The 24,851-nt window shown below is 45.6% G+C and overlaps 1 protein-coding gene across 1 annotated transcript in view; it reads right to left on the reverse strand.

Moving 5' to 3' along the window:
• The window catches only part of KIF26B (kinesin family member 26B), a 370,054-nt gene that overhangs the window by 95,540 nt on the left and 249,663 nt on the right, over positions 1-24,851 (reverse strand). The window contains exon 5 of the mRNA XM_054576682.1: positions 8,394-8,574. Within this exon, the coding sequence (XP_054432657.1) occupies positions 8,394-8,574 (181 nt within the window). The remainder of the gene's footprint in view (positions 1-8,393; positions 8,575-24,851) is intronic.

The raw sequence follows: 24,851 nt of genomic DNA on the forward strand, positions 1-24,851 counted from the left end.
TCCATAAGTCAGGATGCTAATTAGGGATCACAGGTGCCCTGGGAGGCCCCAGACCTACCCTCCAATTATAGTAAAGGTTTCCAGCCTTTAAAAAGCCCCCATAGAAAAATCACCTTCCTGCTCCTCTTCCTGCATGCATGTGCGGGCGGGCGTGCGCGCGTCCACATGCACGCACACACATGCACACATACCTACACCATGGCAACTTAATACCTCAAAAACAGAGCCAGTAGGATGGAGGCTGAAAGCCACAGGATGGGCGGGGGGAGGGGCGGACGGGATGATTAAGAATCTCTCATTCAAACCCCGCCCTAAAGTCTTCCTGAATGATCACCTTGCACATCCAAAAGTTAAAACTCTCCCACGTAAATAGGTGAACAAGTTGTTTCATCTTGTTGGGCCTCAGTTTCCTCATATTCAAAACGAGATGCTTGGACAAGATGACCTTCGGGCAGATTCCTCGCTGACAAATGTCAGCTGCGCTTGCTGCTCGGCCCACATGCCAACCAAGGCAGCGCCTGCTCCCTGCTTCCACTCTCCTCAGGGAACCTCGTGCTGCGGGAGACGTGGGGCCAAGCGCCGGTAGGGTCTTGTCATTTAGATGTCCTTCCGTGTTCCTGCCTCATGATCACAGCTTCGTCATGCAGGACAGATCCCACACAGGGCTGAATGCCTAATCAGGACTCCACAAGTGCTAAATGGAATTACATAAACATATTCAACATTTTTTGAGCGACCTTTACGGAAGCTGGCACTGACGGGGTACAAAGATGAAAACCTAACTCCTGCTTTCAGTAAAGTTTACACCCAGTGAGAATCTGAAAAGGCTATCTCACTGAAAAAGTGAGGAACTGCATGCTGGCTTGCCCACAGCTATTTCCTGGGTGATGGCTGTGGGTATCAGTGCCTGGAAACCAGGAGGTTTCCGAAAGACCCCAGATCCTGCCATGTAGAGCAGTTCAGAGAACTGGGAAAGGCTCAATTGCCAGAAAGAAAATGGAATAAAACTCTCTTCCTCTTCCTGTTCTCCCCAAACTGCAGTAATGGACCTGAGGTACTATAAGGCAGGTAACTGTCTGGGATATAAGACCAAACCCTTCCTCCCTGCGTATCCAGGAGCCTTTTCATTCAGTTTGCTGACCGTAGGTGTCTTGGGCAAAGGAAATCGGAAACCGAGTATTTTACATACAGCAAAGTGGAATCCTATGAGAAGCGTGATCTAATTAATCGGAAGCAGGCTGCTTGCCCGCCGAGTTCTCCATCTAACAATGATGGTCCCCGAAAAGGTCGCCCATACAACTTGATCAGCAGTCCAACAGGCAGTCAGACGAACACGGAAAAGCAAAACGGAACGGCCCTTTCTTTAGACACGTGTTACCGTGACTCTTCTGTCCTGTGGCCTCTAAATGGTGAACACCCTCCCACTATGTCCCTGTCGTTTGCAAGAATGAAGGCTGCTACATCCACGGGTGGCACGGCAGAGGGTGTAGGGAAAAGTCCCCATGACTTAGGTCACGCAGGCCGGCCCTCGGGGCAGCAGCCCGTTTGCATTTCCGGTCCCTGAGTCTCTGGGACGGCGCAGCTGCGTACTGCGCATGTACGGCCCAGAGGCGGCGCCGCGACTGTGCGGACCCCTCGGCCTCCGTGAGAAAAAAAGACCCAGCGAAGATTAATGAGTCAGAACATTTCCCCCAAGTCTCCTTCTCCTGAGATACGGGTTGGAGGAGGGGTCAAAATAGAAAGAGGAGGAGGGAAAAAAACCCCGAACAACCGAACTTGAGCCACATAACCTTAGCAGACTCATCCAAAACCAACCGAGCGCGGAAAAGAACTGTAATTAGGAAGTGGAAGGTCACAAGAGTTTATTTCCCAGAAGAGTCGACAATTTAATTTAGGAAGCCATCAGGCTAGCTACCCTGATGAATGCGTATATATGCATCATTTACACAGTCTTCCCCCCAACACACACAGCCAAAACAGCAAACTCACAATCCACTCTTCCCATCTGCTCATTTAAGAATGGAGTGGTCACCGGTGAGAGAGAAGTGGAATCCAGAATTTTCCGTCACAATGGAACTCATTATTTCAGAGCTACTTGAAATGAATGTAAAGGCTGGCACAAAGCTACCTACCCCGCTCTCTCTAATAAAGCTTCAGGGGCAGGAATGGTAAAAATCGTAATGAGGAATTCGACAAGCTGCATACTGTTCCAATAACCTGGGCCTTGGTGGACTGGGAGCGTGAACGCTCCCCCTCAATACAACCTGGCATCTCTCCTTGAACGCGGGATGCCTGTACCAGCCATTTCTACTTGTTGAATAAATGAATAGGAGCTACGTTAATACTTTTTAAAAATCTTATTTTAATTGAATTTTTCTCTCTTTTTGGTGACAGAATGCCAGCTGAAGAAGAACATTGGCTTCCTCTTCCACACAGTGATTAGTAATGGCTCAGTAACTGAATGACTTTCTACCATAAAAAACTGTTAGTAAATTTGTAAAGGAAAAGAGTCTCTACCAAAGAGCACACGTGGTACTTTTAGGGTTTTTTTTTCTATACTATTAGTTTACACACCAAACAAGAGGAAGTTAAGCAATAAATATAGACAATACAGGGCCTGGCAACATGAGCCAAGTAGTGTGTTAAGTGTTTGAGAGAGAATGAGTGAGTGAGAGAGAGAGAAAGAGAGAGTTTGTGTGTACGTGAGAGAGAGAGGGGGGGGAGAGAGATTTCTTAGAGGAAATATGTTTATATGTGTTAATAGAGGCAAAAATATGATGCTACTGGATTTGAAGAACAGTGCTGAATAGGAGACGGAGGACTTCAGATCAAGAACTGAGAAGCACAGAGACAAATAGCTTCAGCCTTTACTGCATAAGAAGATAACCTGGCCAGGCAAGCAAGTCTACTACTTCCAAATCGCAAGTCGGAAGATTCCACCAAACCCCCTGCCTTGGGGCCAGACTGGCCCCAGGGGAGAAATCTCAACGAAGCAGTTCGGAAACGCACAGACGGACGGCAGGGCTGGTGATGGGGATCCACCACAACGGACAGCACACCCCCGTCTTCTGCCCGGACCCGATTAAGTAGGGGTGCCCAGCAGGATGAAAGGTCATTTGTAGCCCAGGAGGCCGAACACCAGGCAAATATTTCACGGGGACCCAGAGTTCATGGAGATCAGGCTGTAACACGCTCCGCCCCCTTTGTGGGGACATGGCCCAGAGCAGCCAATCAGCTCCGCACTGCCCCCTGCAGCCACGCCTACTGGAACACAGCACTTCTACAGATGTTCACCGAATGATTCAAGTACGGCAAGCCCTCCTCAACCTGTCCACAGCTAAATTCCCATCATTTCACTTCATGTTTGCTCCATCCAATTTTTTAATGAGCTTTCCAAATCCCATAGAGTCTGCTCTCTTGCGGCTGACATCCACCTAAAAGAGTTTTCTTATATCCCCAAAACATGTCGTAGGGATAAAACGCTGGGTGCTTACCATTCCATCCTTCGGAGGGATTCCTAGAGATTATGAAGCAGTTATTATGAGGAGCTTATTTATTTCCCTTCAGATATTTTTCTGGGAAGAGGAGAAGTTCCCAATACACAGGGGGGTTGTCATTATCCGTGTGATTTCAACATCACCATTCGTACTGTGAAAAGTGTGTATGAGTTTGTTTCGTTTGCTCATTTATATTGTTTTTTAGATCCCACATATAAGTGAAATCACATGGTATTTGTCTTTCTCTGTCTGACTTGTTTCACTGAGCAGGCTATTCCTCTAGGCCCATCCTAGTTGTCACAAATGGTAAGAGGTCATTCTTTTTTATGGCTGAATAACAGTCACTTTGTAAGGTATATAAATGCCTGACCAGTATGCTGTACACCTGGAAATAATAAATAATATAATACTGCATGTCAACTGCTCTCAAAAAATAAATAAAAGCACTTACGCACCCACGGCATGGCTACGCTCGTATACTCAGTCAGTTAAACAGATAATGTGAATCGCTCCAGCAGCTTATAATCCAAGACAAAGAACTCTGACATTGAGCAGTGACACACTAAAAAATGAACCTTAAACTTGGATATTAATGAATTGTGCAAACAAATTTCACTAAGAGCGGTTGTTGACTTAGGAGAAGAAACCATTTTCACACAGATTAGAAATATCATTTACATATAAGCCAAATCAGTGAAATATAAACAGGGACTAAGCTGCTTTGATCCACTAATCACCTTTATCTATTCATTAAGAATGTGTTTACAAGGCCACTTAGTAGTATAGTTTTATTATATAACTTCAAAGTTAGGCTGAATTATTTTAAGTCTGTAATTCCAACTTTCCCTTAAATCCAATTGTCCTTACTATTGGTACAGGTTGGTGAGGTGTCTAAGACTAACTGGAATAACGCACTAAATTACAAGTGCCAATAAGAGTGGGCTTCTGCCTCATCTGTCCACGACTGCAAGCTTAGTGACCAGTATGGGTGCCTGACACATAGTAGGTCCTCAATAAATATTCGCTGTGTGCTGAGATCTGCTCTAGGTGCTGAGGATCCCATGTTGTGTGCACGCTGTGTTTCAGCTCCAAGTGCAGCGAAGTTACCTCCAATTCTCCCACCACCAGAAAGTGCTCAGTGTCCAGCAGCGACTCTATATGGATGGTGGGTGGAATTGCCCCTGGAAACAGCAGGGGATGGGGCCCAGGGGAGGGGTGGAAGGGGCTGCCCTGATCTCGCTCGTCTGCCCCTGCTGGTTTCTGCCCTTTCTCTTCCAACCATGACTCTGAAGAGAGCAGCATGTCCTTGTCCACTGTGAAGGCAACTGGCTCCCAATGTTATTTTGCAACCTTCACGGCCCCATGATGTGCTTCTCTCCACCCCAAATACTTAAAGGTCATGTGTATCTAGCAGCAGCCCAGTAAAACGGGGGGAATAAAATGGCTTAAAGGTCTGGACTTCTTGGTTTGATTCAGGAGGCGCTGGAAAAATCTCTTACCTGGGCCTCAGTTTTCCTGGTGACTAAATGAGAGGGCAGCCCTAAATAAACCCATAAAAGCCCTTCTGTACCTGCGAAAACCTGTCAGGTTTCCTGAGGAGGTTCTTGGGTGGTTGGGGCATGAGGTGGGGGCGGGGCTGGCCTTGCTCCCCTCCCCAACCTCAGCAGGCCCCAGCTCCGGTTTAAATAATTAGGTTGCTTTTGGCAATTCAATCAAGCTTATCAACATCAAACATACCGATTTATACACACAGAGCACCAATTATTTATGTTCTATATTAAACTCCATTGTATTTCTCTGAGATATTACTATGTAAATTAGGCGACAGAGCTAAATTGATGGTAATTTTTCCATTCGGGTAAAGAGAACGGTAAATCTCACTTCCCAGTTACAGTGAGATTTGGGGAGGGGGAGCACGAGTCTGGGAAAGGGGCGCCCCATGGCAGAGCCGGGCCTTGTAGCGTTACAGGAGGCGGGCACTCACTCCACATGCAGGAAGCAGGGCGCCAGAGCGCTTTCTGGCCTCCTGTTTCAGTCACGCACACAGTAACCAGCACACGATGCCCACAGCCTTCGGAGGGCACTGACGCTCCCACTGCCACTCCTTCCTGCAGTGCTGCCACCCCGTGCTCAGCACCCCCGCTCAGACAGAAGCCACCCTGCCCGTCACCTCTGTAACCCCCCCACCAGATGACCCCATCCATGACACACTTCCATGGACAAACTCAGGGCTTCCTGCCTTTCCTGCCTGGTTAACGTCACCCCTTTCTCTCCCACTCAAAACAATACCGGATCACAAATGAGTGAGAGGGGCACTATCTTCCTCTAAAAACAAAACAAAACAAAACAAAACTGTACGACTTGCAAGCTGTTGCTTCCTAAGGGCTGTAATATTCATTGTAGCTGTACCTGGACGCATACCTGCTTATCTTATTTATAATTATATTCATATCTGGTCACTATGTATGAGACACCATGAAATCCAGATTCAGTCGGTGTCTTCCAAACTCTTTTGGTGCAACTGCTGGGTTCTCCTCCTGGCTGGTCACCCTCATTCTGCTGGGTCAGTCCCTGGCTGGGAACCCTGATCCCCATGTCTCAGAGTTAGGAGGGGGGAGTGGTAGTTAGGGACGGGGGAAGGTGGGGACAAAAGGCCCTAGGCTTGGGGCCCAGGCCCACCCGGAGACGTATCCACATTGACCTTTTAGGAACCACAGATAAGGCCACTGTTAGAGATGCAGGAAGACAATGTCTTATGCGGTTCGTTGTGAGGGGTCCTGACCAGGGCCGTATTGGGGTGCATGGGCATCCCAGTTAGCTAATAATCTGGTGCTGCTCCAAAGTGATGGGGTTTAAACACTTATTCCCATTTTTTTGGAGGAGAATGTGGGTGTTGCTCAGAGCACGCGAGGGGGAGACTGCCAGGGTAGCTCGATCTCACCCCGTCCAGGGCAGTCCAGCTCCAATACTAAAGTTCCAGACTCCTCTTAGCAAAACAAAAGCCTCCATGCACTTAAACAGGGTGCAGGCGGTAAATTTTATGTCATGCGTATCTTACCATAATTTAAGGTTTTAACAAATTTTAACTATACCCACCCTCTTTAGAAGGCAGTGTGCCCACCGCCCATCCTACTGCCGTGTGTCCCTGCGGGGCACGGCTGCCCGCCTGCCAGTTCCCGCCCACGAGGGTCCTCTCGCGAGGGGAGCCCGGTCCGCACCGTCTCCTCCACCTCCTGCCCTGGCTGCCGAGGCGGCTGCAGCTCTGCCCCATGGAGCCCGGGCTGCCCCCGACTGGCCGCCATGCGTCCTGCTCTCGCTCCAGCCCTAGGAAGCCACCAGCCGAAGCCACCCGCCCACCTGATGGCACAGAAGCTCAGGATTGCGTGCTTTCCATTAGCGCAATCTATTCAACTTAATCTTCATTTTTTTCCCCTCTTGCCTCGATGAAAATTACCAAAGGTCTGCACTTGTTATCAGAGCTCAAAGACACTTATGCCATGATACATGGATTGGTAGATTTACAATGTGTTTATCAATCAGCACCTACTAAGTTACATAAACGATTCCAGTTCACGTTGACAAGCAAAACATAAACTAGATTCCAAGTGCTATATTAAAAAACAACAAAAAGTTTGCATTTTAGGGTAATTAAAACATGAAAAACACACATAGGATTATCACTCTGTAACTGTTCTATTTTGCTCTTTTCATTTTAAGAATGTAATTTTATTAGAGGATGACAGTTAGCTGGTCAAATGTATGCTTAAGACGTTTACCCATCCTTAAGCAGGGAGGTCGCAGAGGCTCCTACACCAGTCGGCTATTCTAAACCCTTTGATGTATGTTAAATACGAACGCTTCCCGAATACTGGAAAGGGTGGCATAACAAGTTAATCCCCCCCATGGGCTGGAGAAGCTGGGGGCGGGAGTGCACGGGAGGAGACAGGAGACACTGCGAAGGGAGTACAGCGCAAAGGGATGGAGGCAGAGGGCGCCAGGGTGAACCCCAGAAGGCCCACCGGGTAGGCCGAGGCTGCCTAAGACCATGAACCTGGGAACAGCCACGGTTGGGGGGCCAGCGGGAAGCGCACTGGTGACTGAAATAAATGCGGGTTCAGCCTGCCCCGGTCCGCGGCAATGCCCTTCAGCAAGACCTGCCGCTTTCCAAAAACGAAGCCCACGCAGCTCACGTTAGGTTGGCACTGACATGGGCTGGAAATAAAAGAAGTAAAATAGCCCGCCTTTCTTTAGCTAAACGTTTGTATCCGACTCGGCTTATTTACCAGTTGGAGTCTAAACCATGGTTGCTTCACCCAGATGTGTATAAGGAGAGAGGGTTAAAGGCAGCACGGAGAACCCGAGCCATCCCAAACTAGCTGAGCGGCCTCTTGAGAGAGTGTTCCTGCGCCTCTTTCTAAGTATTTGCCACAATTCAAACAGCGCAACTGAAAACGCTCCCCAGAAATCCCATCAGCGGTTGGGTCCCAAAGCAGAAGCTGTGCTTTGTCTGATGAGGAGAAAAAGATGAACGTGTTGCTGTGAGTTTGCAAAGCGTCCTCGTGTCTTACTCCTGTCCTGTGCCTTCTCTCGGTCCCCTGACTCTGCCTGCCACCTTTTGAGTCCTTTCTTGAAAGGGTTACAGTTCTGTCCACCCAGGCAAAACTTTTCTGTGGCAAAATCCAATCAGCTCTCCAATAATTGGAATGTCTTAATTTCCTATTTCATACATGTCACCCAAGAAAATTTTACAGGCCTTCCAGGTGAATTTCATTTTGTTTCCTTTTCTCCCTGTCGCCCCCTTTAAAAAAGAAAATAAACCAGAGCCCTGATTTCCTTCCTTCCCCCAACCCAGAACCCCCCACCCGAGCCAGTGGCGGAGACGGTGGATGCGCCTACCTTGCCCAGGCCTGGGGCGTCCTTCACTTTGTTGACGGCCCTCAGCAGACACGGTGGGGCCGGGGGAGGGGAGATCTGCAGAATGCCACTGAAGCTGGTGGCAAAGAGAGGCGGCTCGGCGACAGAAGTAGAAGGCCGATGTTTCTTCTTTTTAGAAGACAGATTTAACTTCTGGGCAGCTCTGGAGGGGAAAAATGCAGAAAACGAACAGTAAGGGGAAAGTACAGTACCATCAAATATGCCACGTTACTTTATTTTCGCTCCCTTAAAGAACCTCCTGGTTCTTGTTGAAGCTTACCAGTCCTCTCTCCACCCTCCGGGTGCTCGGCAGCGCCCTGGACTACAACGGAGTTCACTTAATGAGCTACCCAATCATTTATACGGCAGAAAACAAGCCATAAAAGTGCCTGGTTCTGCAATCGAGATTTACAAAGGGTTGTCTGTTACCCACAAACACTCAGCGTCAGCATGAATAAAGCTGGACATCTTTAGAAATAAACAGTACCTATTAGGTTAATCACTCCATGGTTTCTCTAGTATAAACTCAAGTGGGAGAGGCCTTATGAGTTATGTAGAAATTCTAACACCTTGTAAAAGCCAAACCGGTCTGATGAAGAGCCACACGGTGACCAATCAAGGCACGCTATGTACGTGCTTGTGGAAGAAAAACACGTACCCCATGTGGTGGGGAAAAATAAATCAAACTTCTTGTAGAAACATAACACCAAATCAGAATAAACTCCTGCCAGGGTGCGGAGGGCTGAGAATGTGGGCTGTTTGCTTACAAAACAGGCTTATTGTGCTGGGTGGTCTTTCGCTACAAAATGCAATTCATGGGCGAGCTGTAGTAGTGACAGGGAGCAGGTAATGTCCCCGCACCCCCGCCACATCCCTCAGAACAGTGGTGGTTTATCTCGCATCTTCCCCCATTCAAATGCTCCGTAATACTTAAAACTTAATCATCTCATCATTGTGAAGAAAGGCAACATGGTCAGGCGAAGCCATCGCACAGACTATTATATACTCATTTCTGGATTAATTCTTGGTGTTTTCACACTCCTGTGCGAAGCATTCCAATTCCCTTATCAAATGTCATTCAACATTTGAGCTACTGCTTAAAACAAATGGACTACCAGGACTTGATTCTGCAGATCAAAACCTTATAATCCATCCAGGATTCTCACCAATTACCTAACAGGTCACAAGAGAGGCAGGTCAAAAAGACAAAAACCAGCCTTCTCGGCCCCTCCCCCCCGTCACGCCTGGCATTGGAATGATCTGGGAAAGTTAGTTTTAATTTTGTAATTATCACGCTCTTGATAAATTCCCTGAGCCATAAAATTGCCACTGCACAAATATAGCAAAGAATTACTATTTCGAAGCTTGATTTTTCTGAGCCATAAAACTGAAAATGGGTCTCACAAGAGTGAAATATAGAGGAATGGGATACATGAGAAATAACAGGTTTGACGGCATGCTAAGCACAACAGCCCGATCCCACGTGCCAAATGTGGGGAACTCTCTAGTTACTCGGTTGAAGGATGACGAGAAACGAAGATTTCCACAATGCTTCTCGTGCCAATCGGCAAAAAGAAAAAGCTTGGAATAATTTTTTTTTCATGATCTCATTGCCACTCTCCCTTCTGCAATTAAAGGCAAAGCAGATTGCTCAGTGATGAGTCTGGTGCTTCTCCTGACAGTTGTCATTACTCCAAGATTTGCTCCCTGAACGCACAGTGGCTCATCCAGACACGCGTGTCAGCCTCACCGCTCCTGACACCCATTGCTGTGCTGTGTGACCCCTCCCGGCTTCCCAGCCGCGCTGCTGGGTCTGGGAGAGTTAGAGAAAAGGGGGAAGATGCTGATCTGGCAACCGAAAGAGGCTGTCTTTCCATCTACAGTAGGATGCTTCCGTCCAGTGGCCAAAGGACCCGGCGGTCGCTGCAGTCCCCACCCCTTTACAGTTGGGGTTCCCAGTCCAAATGGGGGGACAGAGAAGAGAAGAAAATGCCATTGAAAGGCAGCTCAGAAGAGGCAGTGGCCTGCTGGCTTTTCCCTCTTTCTTATCTGTACCACCCACGCCCACATACGCCCCCAGACGCCCTGCCGGAGAGGAAAGCGACGGTCCTTAAAACTAAGGCACGTGGAGGACCTACCCAAGGACCTCACTCCAGGCTTCGTCCTCTCTCTCTCTCTCTCGTCCCTCCACGACAATATCAGCTTTCACTCTCTACTAGATCATCTCCAATGACACACAAACATACTGTTATGTTTCCCATCTTAACAACGAAAACCCTTCTCTTCATCCGTCTTCCCCAGTCAGCTACTGTTCCGTTTCCCTGCTCATCTCTGCAGCGAAATGCAAGGGAAAGAGTGTATACTTGCTTTTGCCTAGTTCTCTCCTCCCATTCCCTATAAGCTCATTCCAATGAGGCGACTGTCTCACTACTCCTCTGATCTTGTCAAGGCCACCAAAGACCCTCCTCGTTGCTAATTGTGAGGTTTCTCATCCCAGCTTCCTTGACCCATCGGAGCACTGACTACATCCTCCCTCCTTGACACGCTTTCTTCTTTATTAAGGTGTTCAAGACATGCCTGGCCGGTCCTTTCCGGTTTCTTTTCTTCTCCCCAGCCTCTCAGTGGCAGGGTGCCTCGGGGCTTCGTCCTTGTCCCCTTCACTTCTAGTGATCACAGATCACTTGATCTCTTCCCTGTGACTCCTGACTTTTTATTTCCAGCGTGGACCTCTCTCTCTGGAACTCCTGATTCATTTGTTCAGCAATTCCACTTAGATAACGAATAGGTATCTTAAAGTTTGACTTCAAAAATCAAATTTCTGATCATTTCCTGAAAAAACTGTATGCCCTCACCTCCCCTATTTCAGAAAAATGGCGATTCCATTCTTGCAATGGCCTAGAAATCTATGAGTCCTTTTTTCTCACAGCACACGTCCAGTTCACAGGAAATCTTGTCTCTGATTCAAAATAACTCCGTGATCCAACCACCTTCCCCCTCCTTGACTGCCCCCACCTTGGTCTAAGACTCTCCTGTCTTCATTACTGAAATAGTCTCCCTTGTTCTGTTACCTCCCGCCCCCAACCAGTCTATTCTGTACACAGTAACGAGAGTCATTCTTTTAAAACATAACTGTTCGAGCCCTGACTGGTGGGGCTCAGTGGGTTGGGCATCATTCCTCAAAGTGAAAGGTTTCTGGTTCAATTCCCGGTCAGGACACACGCCTGGGTTGTGAGCTGTACCCCTAATCAGAGTGTGTACAAGAGGCAACCGATCAATGTGTCTCTCCCTCTCCTTCTCCTTGCCATCCCCTCGCTCTAAAAATAAACAAGTATTTTAAAAAGTAATAATAATAAAACATAACTGCTCAAGACCCTCCATTTTGCTTCTCATCTCCTAGGGAAAGGCAAAGTTCTGACAGAGGCCTCTGCAGCCTCACCTGTATCCTCCCTGAAATCTCTCTTCCTCCTCTCCTCTCCTTTGATCGCTCTCATCCAGCCACGCTAGCGTCAAATACTCCTGGATAGACTCGTGCCTCAGGGCCTTTGCACAGGCTCCTGCCGCAGCCTGGATGCTCTGCCCCAGACAGAGATAGGCAGGCACATGGCTCCCTCTCTTGCCTCCCTAGACCATTGCTCAGCTGCTGACTCATCAGTGAGCCTGCCCCGTCCGCCACGGCCGACTGCCTCTCCCAACATGCACTCCACCCCACGCACTCTTCTTAGGACACAACATTGACGCTTCTCCATGGAGAGGTATGGGCCGTTGTCCTTCTCCTGGAACCCAAGTGGAACTTTGAAATTGCCTTCACCAACAGAATATGCTGGGAACGATGCTCCATGGCTTCCACGGTGAGGTCATGTAAGGTAGCATGGCTCTCACCGCGGGGGCCTGGTGTCCATGCTGTGAGAAGCCCAGGCCACAGGGAAAAGGCCACGTGGAGGAGAAACGAGGACTCCAGCTGACCACCAGGGTCAACTCCCAGACACGTGCGTGAGTGAACTCTTAGGTCATTGTGGATGCCACCGTTCAAATCTTCTGGTGAAGGCCCAAGGCACTGCGGAGCCGGGACAAGCCATCCCCACTCTGCCTAGTCTGAAAATCTGAACTCTGCAAACCATGAGAAAGAATAAATAAGCATCATTGCTTTAAGGCATTGGGTTTGGGGGGTAACTGCTTACACAACCACAGCACACGCTGCGCCACCCCCTCCCGATCTCCCAATTTCACTTACCCTGCTTGCCCTACCCAGCCCTCCGCACTACCAAGGCACTTACTAACTTCTCGTATAACAGATGATTTGCTTAGCTGTCCCTGTCTGCTTCCTGTCTAGAAGGGAAGTTCCAGCAGGGTGGAGGTCATGCATGTTTGCTACATGAATGACTAAAGACCGAAAGAACTAGGGCTATTTAGCCTGGAGAACATAAACCTGGAGAAAGAGGAAGGAAGAATCTTTTATAGAAACCTGTCTTTAAAGAAATGAATACACGGTATATATTTTTCTAGTAATAATGTCTGATAATTTCAAAGGCCATCTTTTTGCATTTCAGAAAACCTTGTGAGGAAGAGAATAGTACAATTTACCAAGAAATGAGGCTTAAAGAGTTAAACCCAGAGTTCTTTTAATATCTGACCTGAATGTGAACATCTAGCTTTCTCAGATACTAGGTAGATAACAGGCAAGTTACTTAAATTCTGATAATGTTATATAGAAAGGGCCTAGTACACCCCCTGGTGTAGTTGGCATTCAATAATACAATCATCATTATCATTATCACAAATATTACGAGCAAGTCTTAATTTCTGCACAGTAAGATACAGCAAAAATAGAACCTTTATAGACTTTGTATGGAAATTAAATAAGCGCACACAAAGTGGTTAGTACACATGAAGCACTTAATAGATGGCACTTCAAAGGTATATAACAACAAGTAGCGGAGCCCAGAATAAATCTAGGTCTATGTGCCTCATGTTGCACCATAAAGTCTCTGCATAGGTAGCAAAATAGGTAGGTGATATGTAAGGGTATGTGAGCATAAGGGACATCTTTGTAAAACTGGATAAACCGTTAGTGATGGGTCTGCTCCATGAAACAGTGAGCCTTTTATCACTAGAAATTTCCAAGTAGTGGCTAAAAAACCATTTACAGGAAATATCAAGAATAACTAAGCATGCATTTAGAAAATCAGATAATTCCAAAATCTCCTCCAATGCAGAGATTCTGCAACGATCCAGGAATCTCTATTCCATGTAGGAAAACATCTGTTAGCCTCAATGCAGATAAACAGTCGTGGAGGGGGTTATTTTGCAAATACATTTAGAATTATTTTCTGGTGCAACCACCACGGTGTACACTGAAACTAATATGTTGTATGTCGACTGTGATTGACACATTAAAAATTTCATTTTAATAATCATGTTCTCAAAACACGTATATAAAAATAAGTATAGCAGAAGTCCACAATTTAGAACTTAATAGAAGTCATATTTTATAGCCATATAATCTATAGGGACATTTTATTTTAATTCCGACATCACCGTCATCGGCTGTTGGATCTCTGTTTCGTATGTTCCAATTTCGTGGAAGTCAGCAGCTCCTGCTCTTTCCATATGGCCCTTCAATGACAGGCCAACAGAAGGGTAAGGGGCAGAAATCATTCACGAACAGTTGTGTTATTCAGCGGCATAATGGAGCAGCCGCCGTGAAAGAACCGGAAAGGTAAAGACATTCTGGCCAGAGGTGGCTTTTGTGTAATTAATGTCTTACAAGTTCTTTTTTCATAGGGGGAAACACAAATGAGCGGGTTGTTTTACGCGATTCCAAACAACAAAAAATTAATCTAAAAAGCTATTATAAGCCATGTTTACTTGTCTCATTCTTACCACGAATAGTATCACATATTTCCTAAAGCTATTCATCGCAACATACATCTTTAAACATCCATGAATTCATTTCCTCCTCTGTGCCTTATTTCAAGAAAAAAGATAGTGTCTCCAGCAGAACGAAATTAATATTTACCAAACCTGCGAGGAAAGTGGCGCCACGCTAAACATATCAGGCTGCGCGCGAGGGTAAGGACCATGGTGTGCGTTTGGCAAGAACTGAAACCCACCGGGGTCAGTTCTTCCCTCTGGGTTCCACCTTCTCTTCCAAGCCTGACTCTTCTCATCCTTCTTAACACGTCAACGCGATGCTGTGTGAATTCAGGAAATCAGTTCAGAATCAAGATGACCTTCACATGGGATGGTGACTTTTTCCTCCTTGTCCAGATCTACCCAGATCTTTTTTAAAAATGAGGTATATGATTTTTCTGGTGAATTTCACTGGTTTAGGTGGGTGGAAAAGTCTTAGGTCTCAGTTGTATAGATTGGAGGGGAACTTATGGAGATTCTCTGAATTTTTTATTTTATTTTACTTTTTTGCATTTGCGGGATAGAGTATTGGACCCTGAATTTTCAGAACTGTGAAAAGTTTATATGGAAAGCCCTTCAGTAAAAGTGCATCTCATGAGAATTAAATTGGGATCTACCAACCTTACTGCTAACATACTGACCTACCAATCTTCTAAGAATTATTAGTTTCATGAAGAATAGAACTTTCTTTAGGGAACAGGCAGGACTATCAGGCAATTTTTTAAAGCTATTTTTTAAAGGATTCTCTTTCCTTTTTACAATTCTAATGCACCATGTGCTGCTAACCACATCTTGAGAGCATTTCATCTTGTCTGATGGGGCTGCCTGCGTGTGGGATGCTCAGGTGGGTAAGTAAAAGGTTTATAACAATTAAGAGGGCACGCAAGAGCGACTCAACTGGGCCCAGGCAACTGATGGCTGAGATGGCGGCTGACACGCGGCTGAGGGGGAGGGCAGGCTGCGGCCCTCAGACCCGCCACATCTGCTGCACAGAGAGGGTGCTGACCCGGGGCAGGGGGTGGGGGCGACCGGTAGAATCTCCACAGTCAGCACGTAAAAGACGATCCAAGCTGCGATTTCACGTGACAATGGCAGGGGCTGCTGTGGGCTCGCCAGCCTCTGTGCCAGTAGGAAACATTTCAATGCTCTGAGGATTAAGACTACCTGATAATGAGCAACGACATGACGGATCACAGCCGCTCCTAGGAAATCTATGGGGTCAGTGACACGGGGCGGAGGAAAATACAACAGATTATAAATAAGGAGGCCGTGTGACAAGAACCCGTGGTCTGAGGCGCAGCTTCTGGAAACAGTTAAGATATCCATCTACATGTTAAAAAAAAAAAAAAAAAGAAAGAAAGAAAAGAAAGGAAAAAAAGCAGACAGGCTCCATCTTGAAATAGCACCTATTTAAAAGTACTCTGGCACCACCAGGAAAACGTTAGTCATTTTGGAAACGCCCCAAAAAGGCGCCCTCCTACACCTTTCCCTTTCCTAATTGGCTGTCACCAAGGTCATTTCCATGTCCCCAGGGACTGAAAGCATATGGGTCTTGGGCTGGGGTTGTTGTTTTTCTTTTTATGATTTTTATGTAAATGATCCATTTCATTAGCACAGGAAAATAATTCATGACATGACTTCAAATAAAATGTTTACTGCTCAGAGGCAAAACATGGCTGACCACCCGCCTCAAACAATACCGTGTGAAAACACCACAGCCAGACAGTGCTATCATTTGAAAAATGGACTGAGTTTTGCAACTCAATGCACAACGTTAACCCATAGCAGTTAGTGCTATAAATTTCCTTTTATTTTTTACCCATTCTTCAAGGGTGCGCACAAGTTGCCCGCACCGACCACTTCAGGGACCACGGTCCTTTGCCCTGAAGGCTCGCAGCCGTTGGTCTTAAGAGTCTATGTCTTGCATTTTAACACTTAATGAGAGGCTGCTTTGCTGTGTGGTCTTTCGCTCCTGTGGGTTATTAGTGTTGCCTCCATCGCTGCACTGTTAATTCACTGAAAGCAAATGCCATGTGTCCACTTTCTTCTGCAGCTTCCAGACCTGCCCCTTGGCTGTGTGCCTGGTTAATAGCATAGTATAGGCTCACTCAGTGCTTCTTAATTGATTCAGACTTTGGAGCTACACCAAGCCCCAAGATTAAGTAGCCCGGAGTTGTAAGTAATGCTTAGACCTTGGGATGCTTTACTCTTCCTAAAGCATTCGCCACGCATGGCCCCATCCATCCTCCCACAGTCCTGCGAGACAAGCAGAGAAGGTGTTTGTACTGCAAATTACGATTTCTGACATGAAGGCTCAGTGGTCACCTGATTTTATCCATGGTCACAGGACTAGTGATTCTCATACCTGAGATTAGGATTCAAGGTTTCTGTCCCCTAGACCCAGGGACTTACCAGTATATCATGCTGTTGTGCAATTTATTACTAAATGAAAGCAATTATTTTATTTGGGCAAAATAAAACCAAATGATAATCATTTGCCTGATGATAAAGACCAAAAAAATAAATAAAAAAGCAGTTACATAGTTTTGTATGTAAGTCAAATCAAATCATATATAAGCATTTACCAATTACTAATCTAGTTGCTTAGCAACATACCTTCGTATCACAGGGGAAAAAATGTCTCAGCTGAGTGAGTTAGGTCATGCCCAGAATTAGGATGCGAACGGTAAATTATATGAAAATGGCTTCTCTGTTCCTATAATCCCAACCGAGAGTGAGTCCTCACATGACAGCAACACTCCAACCACCACCACACAACCACGTTGTGTCCCATTTCATGCCTCCTCGCATAAAGGATGCAGGGAGCTGCTTAGAATGCACCTCTGTGCTCCGAAAGCTCAATCAATCAACCGATATTTATTGAATGCGCAAAAGAACTAGGTAACCCGTGGGCTCTGCACATCACTCAAGTCACCTTTGAGTCACCCAGAAACTGCTCTGTGTTCAAGAGCCTACCCCTAACTGCACAGGCGAGAAAGACCCGCACTACCCAACATTGCCGATAACTTTATTTTGGTTCAACAGCAGCAGCGGTGGCGAGAGGCTGGGAGAAGCCTGCGGACGCACAGCATGTAAACCCAGCACTGGCTGCAGAGCTTCCTCGCCAGGCTGGAGCTGAAAGCTTTTCCTGGACCCCGTTGACTGGGGAGCACACTGCCCACTCAGGCCTGAAGGCACAAAAGCGGAGGATGGGTAAGAAGGGGCAGGGGCATATAGTCAATAATACTGTGACACGTTTGCACAGCGACCAGTGATTACTAGAATTAGCAAGGTGATCGCCTTGTAAGGTGTAAAAATGCCAAACCACTATATTGTGCACCTGAAACTCATATAATCAATACAATGTTGTATACCAACTATGCTTACATTATAAAACATTTTAAAGCAGTGTTTGAAAACCATACTATTGGTAGATGTTGCTAATTTAATTGTGTCTGGATTTTTTCATGGTCAGAGTGAGACCATCATAAGTAAATGAAAATATGACTCAAGGGGAAAATCATAGGAGAAAAAGAAGCCCATTAACTAATTTTTTTTTTTTTACAAAAGCTATTCAAAGGAAACACCCTTCCTTTGCTGAAAGCCTGGTGCCTGTGCAAGTGCTTGCTGAGCCCAGCTCCTCATGTGAAAATAGAAATGCTTCCAAATGCCCAAATAAAGCAGGTATTTAATAGAAGAATTAGCTGTTGGCATGGGAGGCTAAACAGAAAAACAAAGTATGAAGCTGTTATTTCCTGGAAGTGAAAATTTGGATTTCAGAAACACCCAATAACAACAGAAACATGTTGATGGCAGAATCTATGTCTTGCCCAGGCTCTGTCCTCTAAGCTCAGAGAGACATGTCCTCGCCTCAGCTTCCGATCGCTGTGCATGCTGTTGTCTCCTCGACACTCTGTTTCTTTGAGCTCAGGAACGCTGCTCCAAGGTCACTGGGATTTGGAACATTTTAGGCAGGCCTCTTCCATTCGCCTTCCAGGGGGCTCAGCCCCCTCAACTCATTAGCCAGCAGCTGCTCAGAGCTCTTCTGTCCCCAACTCTGCTCACCTCAGGCCATTGGCAGCAAGGATATCAGACAATATATCTTCGAGGATTCCTTTGATATTCTTGGTACAGGGACTCCGATGGAGCTCCTTCACTAACGGCCGAGTTGCCATCTGCAGGGAGCAGGGCCCAGGGCCCAAGAGAAGGTTGGGAAGCTCTGCTCTGATGAACTTCACCTTGTCCAGAACTGGACAAGCTGGTGCCACACCCTATCGGCAGTGTGAGGACAGGTGGGATTTTTTATTACACTTCTCAATTTCTGTATGTTCGGCAAACCCAGAAAGTCAGACCCCAATAGTGCCGAGACAGTACGCTCCAGGTCACACCCGAGAGGAAAGCCCTTCTAGAAACAGGGAACTTCCCTTTCTGAGACTTGGTGATCTCGGCAATGACCTCAGCTTGCCTGAGCCTTGGCAATCATTCTTATTTTAGGAGCGAGCACCCCACTCTTCCAAGGACGCTGGAAGGCAGCCTACACCCAAACCTGTTCTCAAGTCATATGTCATAGAAAAGTCTAAAGGAACACACCACCAATGTGTAAACTGCTTGTGACTCCATAGTTACTGGCTTCTCGACTACAACCCCATCATCGCTATTTGCTTTCATCCTCACCAGAGGACATGCTTACTGATTTTGGAGAGAAAGGAAGGGCGGGAGAAGAGAGGTAGAGAAACATCGATGTGTGAGAGAAATATAGGTTGGTTGCCTTTCGTACGTACCCCAACCAGGGACCGAACCCACAACCCAGGCGTGCGCGCTGACCAGGAATTTAACCTGTGACCTTTCGGTTTGTGGGACGACACCCAACCAACCGAGCCACACGGCCAGGGTGCACATCATTATTTTACAAGGCTGCACTTCCTCACTCCCGCTGACCTGGAGGGATGGGCTCCAACCTGCCCAGAAACATGAATAAGAACTGAATTATCAGGGAGGAAAAAAGCGTCACACACACACAAGTCTGGAGGTGCATCTCTAGGGCTTTCTGCAAGTGTGTTGACTACAGATGCCCTAGGCGATGCCAGGTGAGGACAAAGCACAGGGCGGCCACTCTGCCCCACACCCGTGGGACACTGCCTTGCCTGCTGTCTGACCTGGTGCCAGCGGTCACGCACCTGGCTTTGACGACCTAGCCACAGCTGCGCCCCAGCTCCCCCTGCTCTTGTTCCTGTTATGCAGTCGAGGCCAAGCCCTGGGTCCGGTGCTTCCCAGGCTCCTAACCTGGCTTCCTGATCTCCTGCAACTCGGCTTCTGCTCACAAGCCTTCTGTTCCAGCCTGGCCTGATCTCGCTGGCTTTCTTCCTTGTTTGCACTAAGGTCCCCACGCACTTTTTCCTGTGCTAACTGACCAGACGCTCCCTGTCGCTGGCCAAATCTGCCCAGCCCACGCCTGCTTGGTCCCAGGGAAACGAGGCAGCTTAACCTCCTCGGGAGCCGTGCCTTTGCCACCTGGGCTCAGTACACAGGTTAAAAGAACTGTGAACACCCAGCGACCAGACCTAAGTGAAGGTGACCATAAGTTTAACAATCCATCTCAAACTAGATATATATGATTTCAGTTAATTGCCATTACTGGTATCTTTTATAAACATGAATAAGTGAGAACTGTCTCTTCTTATTTAACAGAATTGATAAAGCCATGTAACTAACTACAATCCAGCTATTTCAGTTGCATGAAAATATAGACAGGAAAAAAAAACAATCCTACACTAATTAAAGCCCATTTCTTGCAGCCCGCCAGCGCCTGATTTTTCTGCTAAGAAACAACTGTCCATAATATATGTATATATAAACCTCTATAGTTCAAGGGCAATCCAACTAAAATTAAGGTTCCTTCAAGGAATAAGCATATTCCAGATAATTTGATTTCAAGAATCTAATGAATCTAATGTTCTTTTCATTACATCATGCTGCCTTTTAGATGCTAACTCCAGTAGTTCCTAGTTAAATCATTTATATGTATGCTAATGTAATGTTAAAAGGAAGAAACTGCACGATCTACCATAAACAGAGAGTCCATTTAAAAGCCAAGGGTGACCGCTAATTCACTAGGAATTTTCCTTAATATTTATCTTCCTCAGCTGTTTGGCAGAAAGTTATCTTGAAAAGCATAAGGAACTGAAAAGCAATTGTGTCATTCACTTTTAATGCCTTTCTTTCTCAAGAATTGGTGTTTTATTCTCACTTTTCTGTATTTTGATCATGCAAAATTAAAAACGGACATCAAGTTACACACTTCAGATACAAGTTGTTGCCTGAAGCAGCAAATTGCCATCGAGACGTGATAACTAGAAATGGATGGTAGCTGCAAAGGAAATACAGCCTTTAATCCCTAACTCTTTACTCAGTACCTGCAGCTCTTTCAGAGCAGAGCTAATTAACTGTCAATGCTGGGCGATGCACTCTCTGGTCTGGGGGCTCCTTGGTTAATTAAATTTGAATATAACAGTTGGTCTTGTTTGCGAAAGTAAGTAATTTCTCCTTTGCCCTTTCATATCAATATGGCTTTATGTTTAACAAATTATTTACCACAGCTGAAATCTGAAGAAATAATTAAGTTATTTCAAAGAACAGCGATTCGCATGGGGCCTCTCATCACAAGAATCTGCACCGGCTGCCGGCACTCTGTGGCGAGGCTGCACTGCGCCAGGTACAGAGAGTCGTTTAGAGTGCCGGAACCTCAGCAGCCTCGCTAGAGGGACAGAGGCAGAGACGCCCCTCTTTTCCCCTCTACTCCACTGCCAGGTCACTTGGGATGATGTCTATGCAGACCGCTGAAAACCACAGCAAATGTAGGCCGCAATAAAGTGCACGTGTCACGGCCACGTTCAACAGCTCCGAAGCAGAGAAAAGGAGGCAGCGATTGTTTTCAGAGAAGTGATCGCCACAAAGGAGATGGTGTAGATGGATGAGCGATTACTCCAGCAGAAGAACTTGTGAAAGGAAATAGAATCTATAGTAATCACGGCCCATTGAGACTATATGGCCGATGCCTTTTGTGACTTTGCATCAAAGCTCCAACAAAGACCTATAACTTATTTTGTGTTGTGCAGACTTGCTTGGTTGATTACTTACTCTATGAGATAGCATGGGACAAGAACAGGAGGTCGGTCTGTGGAGCGGTCCACCACGGACAGGACATGGACTCGAGCATGAAGAACAGGCTCCTTCCACCCTCCTATTCCCCCATCTCAACGGTTCTTGCTAATGATGTGTCTGAAGTTGCTGGGGGCTGTGCACAAGCGTGTCTGTGCGTGTCTGTGCGTGTCTGTGCGTGTCTGTGCGTGTCTGAGGAGGGAGGAGGAAGGAAGAATAAACAAATTGAAAATAAGAAGATAGTGGATTCCTCTCAAAATTCGTCTCTCTCAACTAATGTCTTTATTACATTCTTCGTAGTTACTTTTTTGTCTTGTCATAAGTATGTTTGAAACAATTAAACACATAAAGAAAGAAAATTATTTTGAAAGAAACTGTAGACACTAGAAACGTTTATCAAAATAAAATGAAGATTTAGTTCAAATTTCCTGGTTAAATCTGGCAAGAAACTTGAGCCACATTAAACTGAACATTTAACTAATGTTTATCTTAGAGGGTTTATTATTTTTAGGTAGGTGAAATCTACAATAAGTAAAATTATATTTTTTATGTTGTGGTTATTAGAATCCTAAGTTAAATGATTCCCATATTTGCAGAATTTGGAGCATGATTACATTATTTTATGTAGCCATGTACGGTTAGAATACCATCTCAACTTTACCAACACACATTGGTAGTTAAACCAATTCTCTGACTATGAACCCCTAGCTAAGAATAACATTCCCAGGTCTGACATTATTGTAAGGAAAATAATACAGCGTCTGGCAGAAGTAACGCCTGCTTGAATGTGGTTGGTAGGGCAACAATATGAGTGTGATAATTTATAGTTCTAATTTGAACATTTCACCTAATATGTTATATGGTGGGCTTGAGTGTGATAATGTTATGTTACAAAATGACATGCTTATGATTTTGCAATAAAAAAGGGGTGTTATTTGTGCTGGACCCTATATTTATATGTACAGATAGAGCTCCTAGGAACAGATCGTATGAAAAGAAGAAAATACCTGTTCTCTAGATGAGGGTGCCACCAGCTGTGTCTGGACAGGATGCAATTCATGTCATACACTCAATCAGACACAATCAATCACCTTCTCCTCATGGGGATTCTCACATTTACACAACAGATATGCGTCTGTAAATGGCTTGTAATTTGAGTTTTTATAAATTGAGTCTTATTTCACATTGATTTCTATGAAAATTTCAGAGACACTTTATCTTATGAATGATATTCCACGGAGAGTGGCTATACCCTATCTTCAAACTTCTGTGCTTTCCTTCTATTCTGTCAAACAAATTACCAGTAACGGCCGATGCAAAGGCTCGTTCAATGATGCTTTTGCAGATTTACGGAAGTGGCTCCCGATGCATCCCTGATCACCAAGAAATCAGTCAGAAATACACAAGACTTTTCACTTTTTGTAAAAAGCCTTTGACTCCATAGAAAGGAAACCCTTATTTTAAAAGCACACAATCTTGGTTTAGGTCTTCATTTATAGTATTAGATATAAAAAAATATTTGGTTTAGGTTTTCAGAGTGGAGAGCCTTCAGTGTGAAGGCAGAAGATGGCAACGAGGTTACGAGAATGGATGGGAGGCCCCAGGGATACGGAGTCGAGTCATAACAGAAAGTGACCCATGACAGAACCGTGAGAAACCGCGACATTTCCTGACTGAGGAGAGAAAGAGAAGAAAGCAAAGGAGGCTGAAAAGGAGCAGCTGGAGCGTGAGGGGCAAGAAGGAGTGAGTGGGAGACAATGTTAAATGCCCCTAAGACACCAGAGAAAAACAGAAGGAAGAGTGTCCGCTGGCTTAGAATGAATAAGCTCATCTATGACCTTGAATAGAATCGGAGGAGCGGTGGAGTCCATTTCGATGGTCTGAGAAGTAAATGGGGGCTAGAGAAGTAAAGATAAGGAGGTCTCTGCTATACTTTCAAAAAATTAAACTTAAAAGAAAAAAAATGTGAAATACTGTATTTGCAGGCCTTTACCTAAATGCTTGGTACTGAAGTGTTATGATAAGGCATGGCTTTGTTTTTACCGAAGATTACATAAAAGCATAAAAAACATTGCTCTAGCTTATAAAATTAAAGACAACATATCCATCATATTATCCATGCATTTATTCATTCCGCTTATTGTACGGACACCGACTGAGCACCTACTATTTATAGGTTACTGTGCCATTACCCAGTGTTCCTTACATAAGGATCCATTTAGAAAATTCTCCGAGAAAGACACAGAGTCTCCAGACAAATCCTATGTGTCACTGTATTGGATTAGAATAACATAACCTAATATAAAAAAACACAGGCAGGCTCTGGAATGAGAGACTTGGTTCAATTCCTGGCTTTGCCATTTCCTTGGATGTGTATGAGGATAATGATACCACTGCAAGCGTCTGCTGTGAAGACAAAGGGCGTGGTGTGTGCAAAAGCGGCCGTCGGAACGGCCTGCACGCAGCAGGAGCTCAGCAAAGGTCTCTTCCCTTCCTCTTTCTTCCACTCCTTTCTGACCCATTGGCCTTAGTTTCCATAGACTTCACAGCCTAATTAAAGTCCAATCACAATAGCCTACGTGGTCCAGGAATTGGCATCTCTCTTTCTCCTTTTGCCTGGTTTTTAATACCTATTGTAAGATCTAATTTATTTTATAAATATTTAATTCCCTAGGTCACCTAAAATCACTCCGGGGATACTGATAAGGTATAAATCCTTAAAAAATGTTATATGTAACTCTTCTGCTATTTATTGGTCTGTTAGGTGATTTTTTTTCTCATAATTTTATGAAGGTCACTAAGAGGAGCTCATATCCAATCATGGTTGTACCTCCATGTAATAATAATGTATTAGTCCATTATTGTCATTCTTCCAAAGCTAGTTCAGTTAGGTGGGTCAGAACTAGTTAGGTGTTGCTTCATCCCAGATTATTAGATGACGAATACTGTAACTCGATCTAGACTAGACAATTCCTCAAGGGCACTTGCAGGCCTATGATTTCAGCAGGCCTCAAGGATTCTACAAAACACGCGGGTGGAGAAAAGAGTTACGTAAAGTAAGGCTTATGATTCAATCTACGCTTCTTCGAACATTTACTTAGTGTTACAGCACTTTTGTGTTTCAGAGCTCCTGCCAGAGGCAGAAGAGAAAAACAGCCGGGAGTATAGTCCGTGCACCAAATGGTCTGGGCTCAAATCTTTCTGCCACACGCAGCTCCATGACCTCAGTTGGGCTCCATAACCTTTCCGGGCCACAGCTTCCTCAGCTGGGAAATGGGATGTAAGCATGGCTACCTCATGCAGCTGTTAAGTTTAAATGAAAAATTATATATATAAAATTTTAGAACAGTTCTTGGCTCACAGTAAACACCC

This window comes from Pteronotus mesoamericanus, unplaced genomic scaffold (genome assembly GCF_021234165.1).
Source record: "Pteronotus mesoamericanus isolate MK-2021 breed Mesoamerican mustached bat unplaced genomic scaffold, CSHL_Meso_final contig_347, whole genome shotgun sequence".
NCBI classification, from domain to species: domain Eukaryota; kingdom Metazoa; phylum Chordata; class Mammalia; order Chiroptera; family Mormoopidae; genus Pteronotus; species Pteronotus mesoamericanus.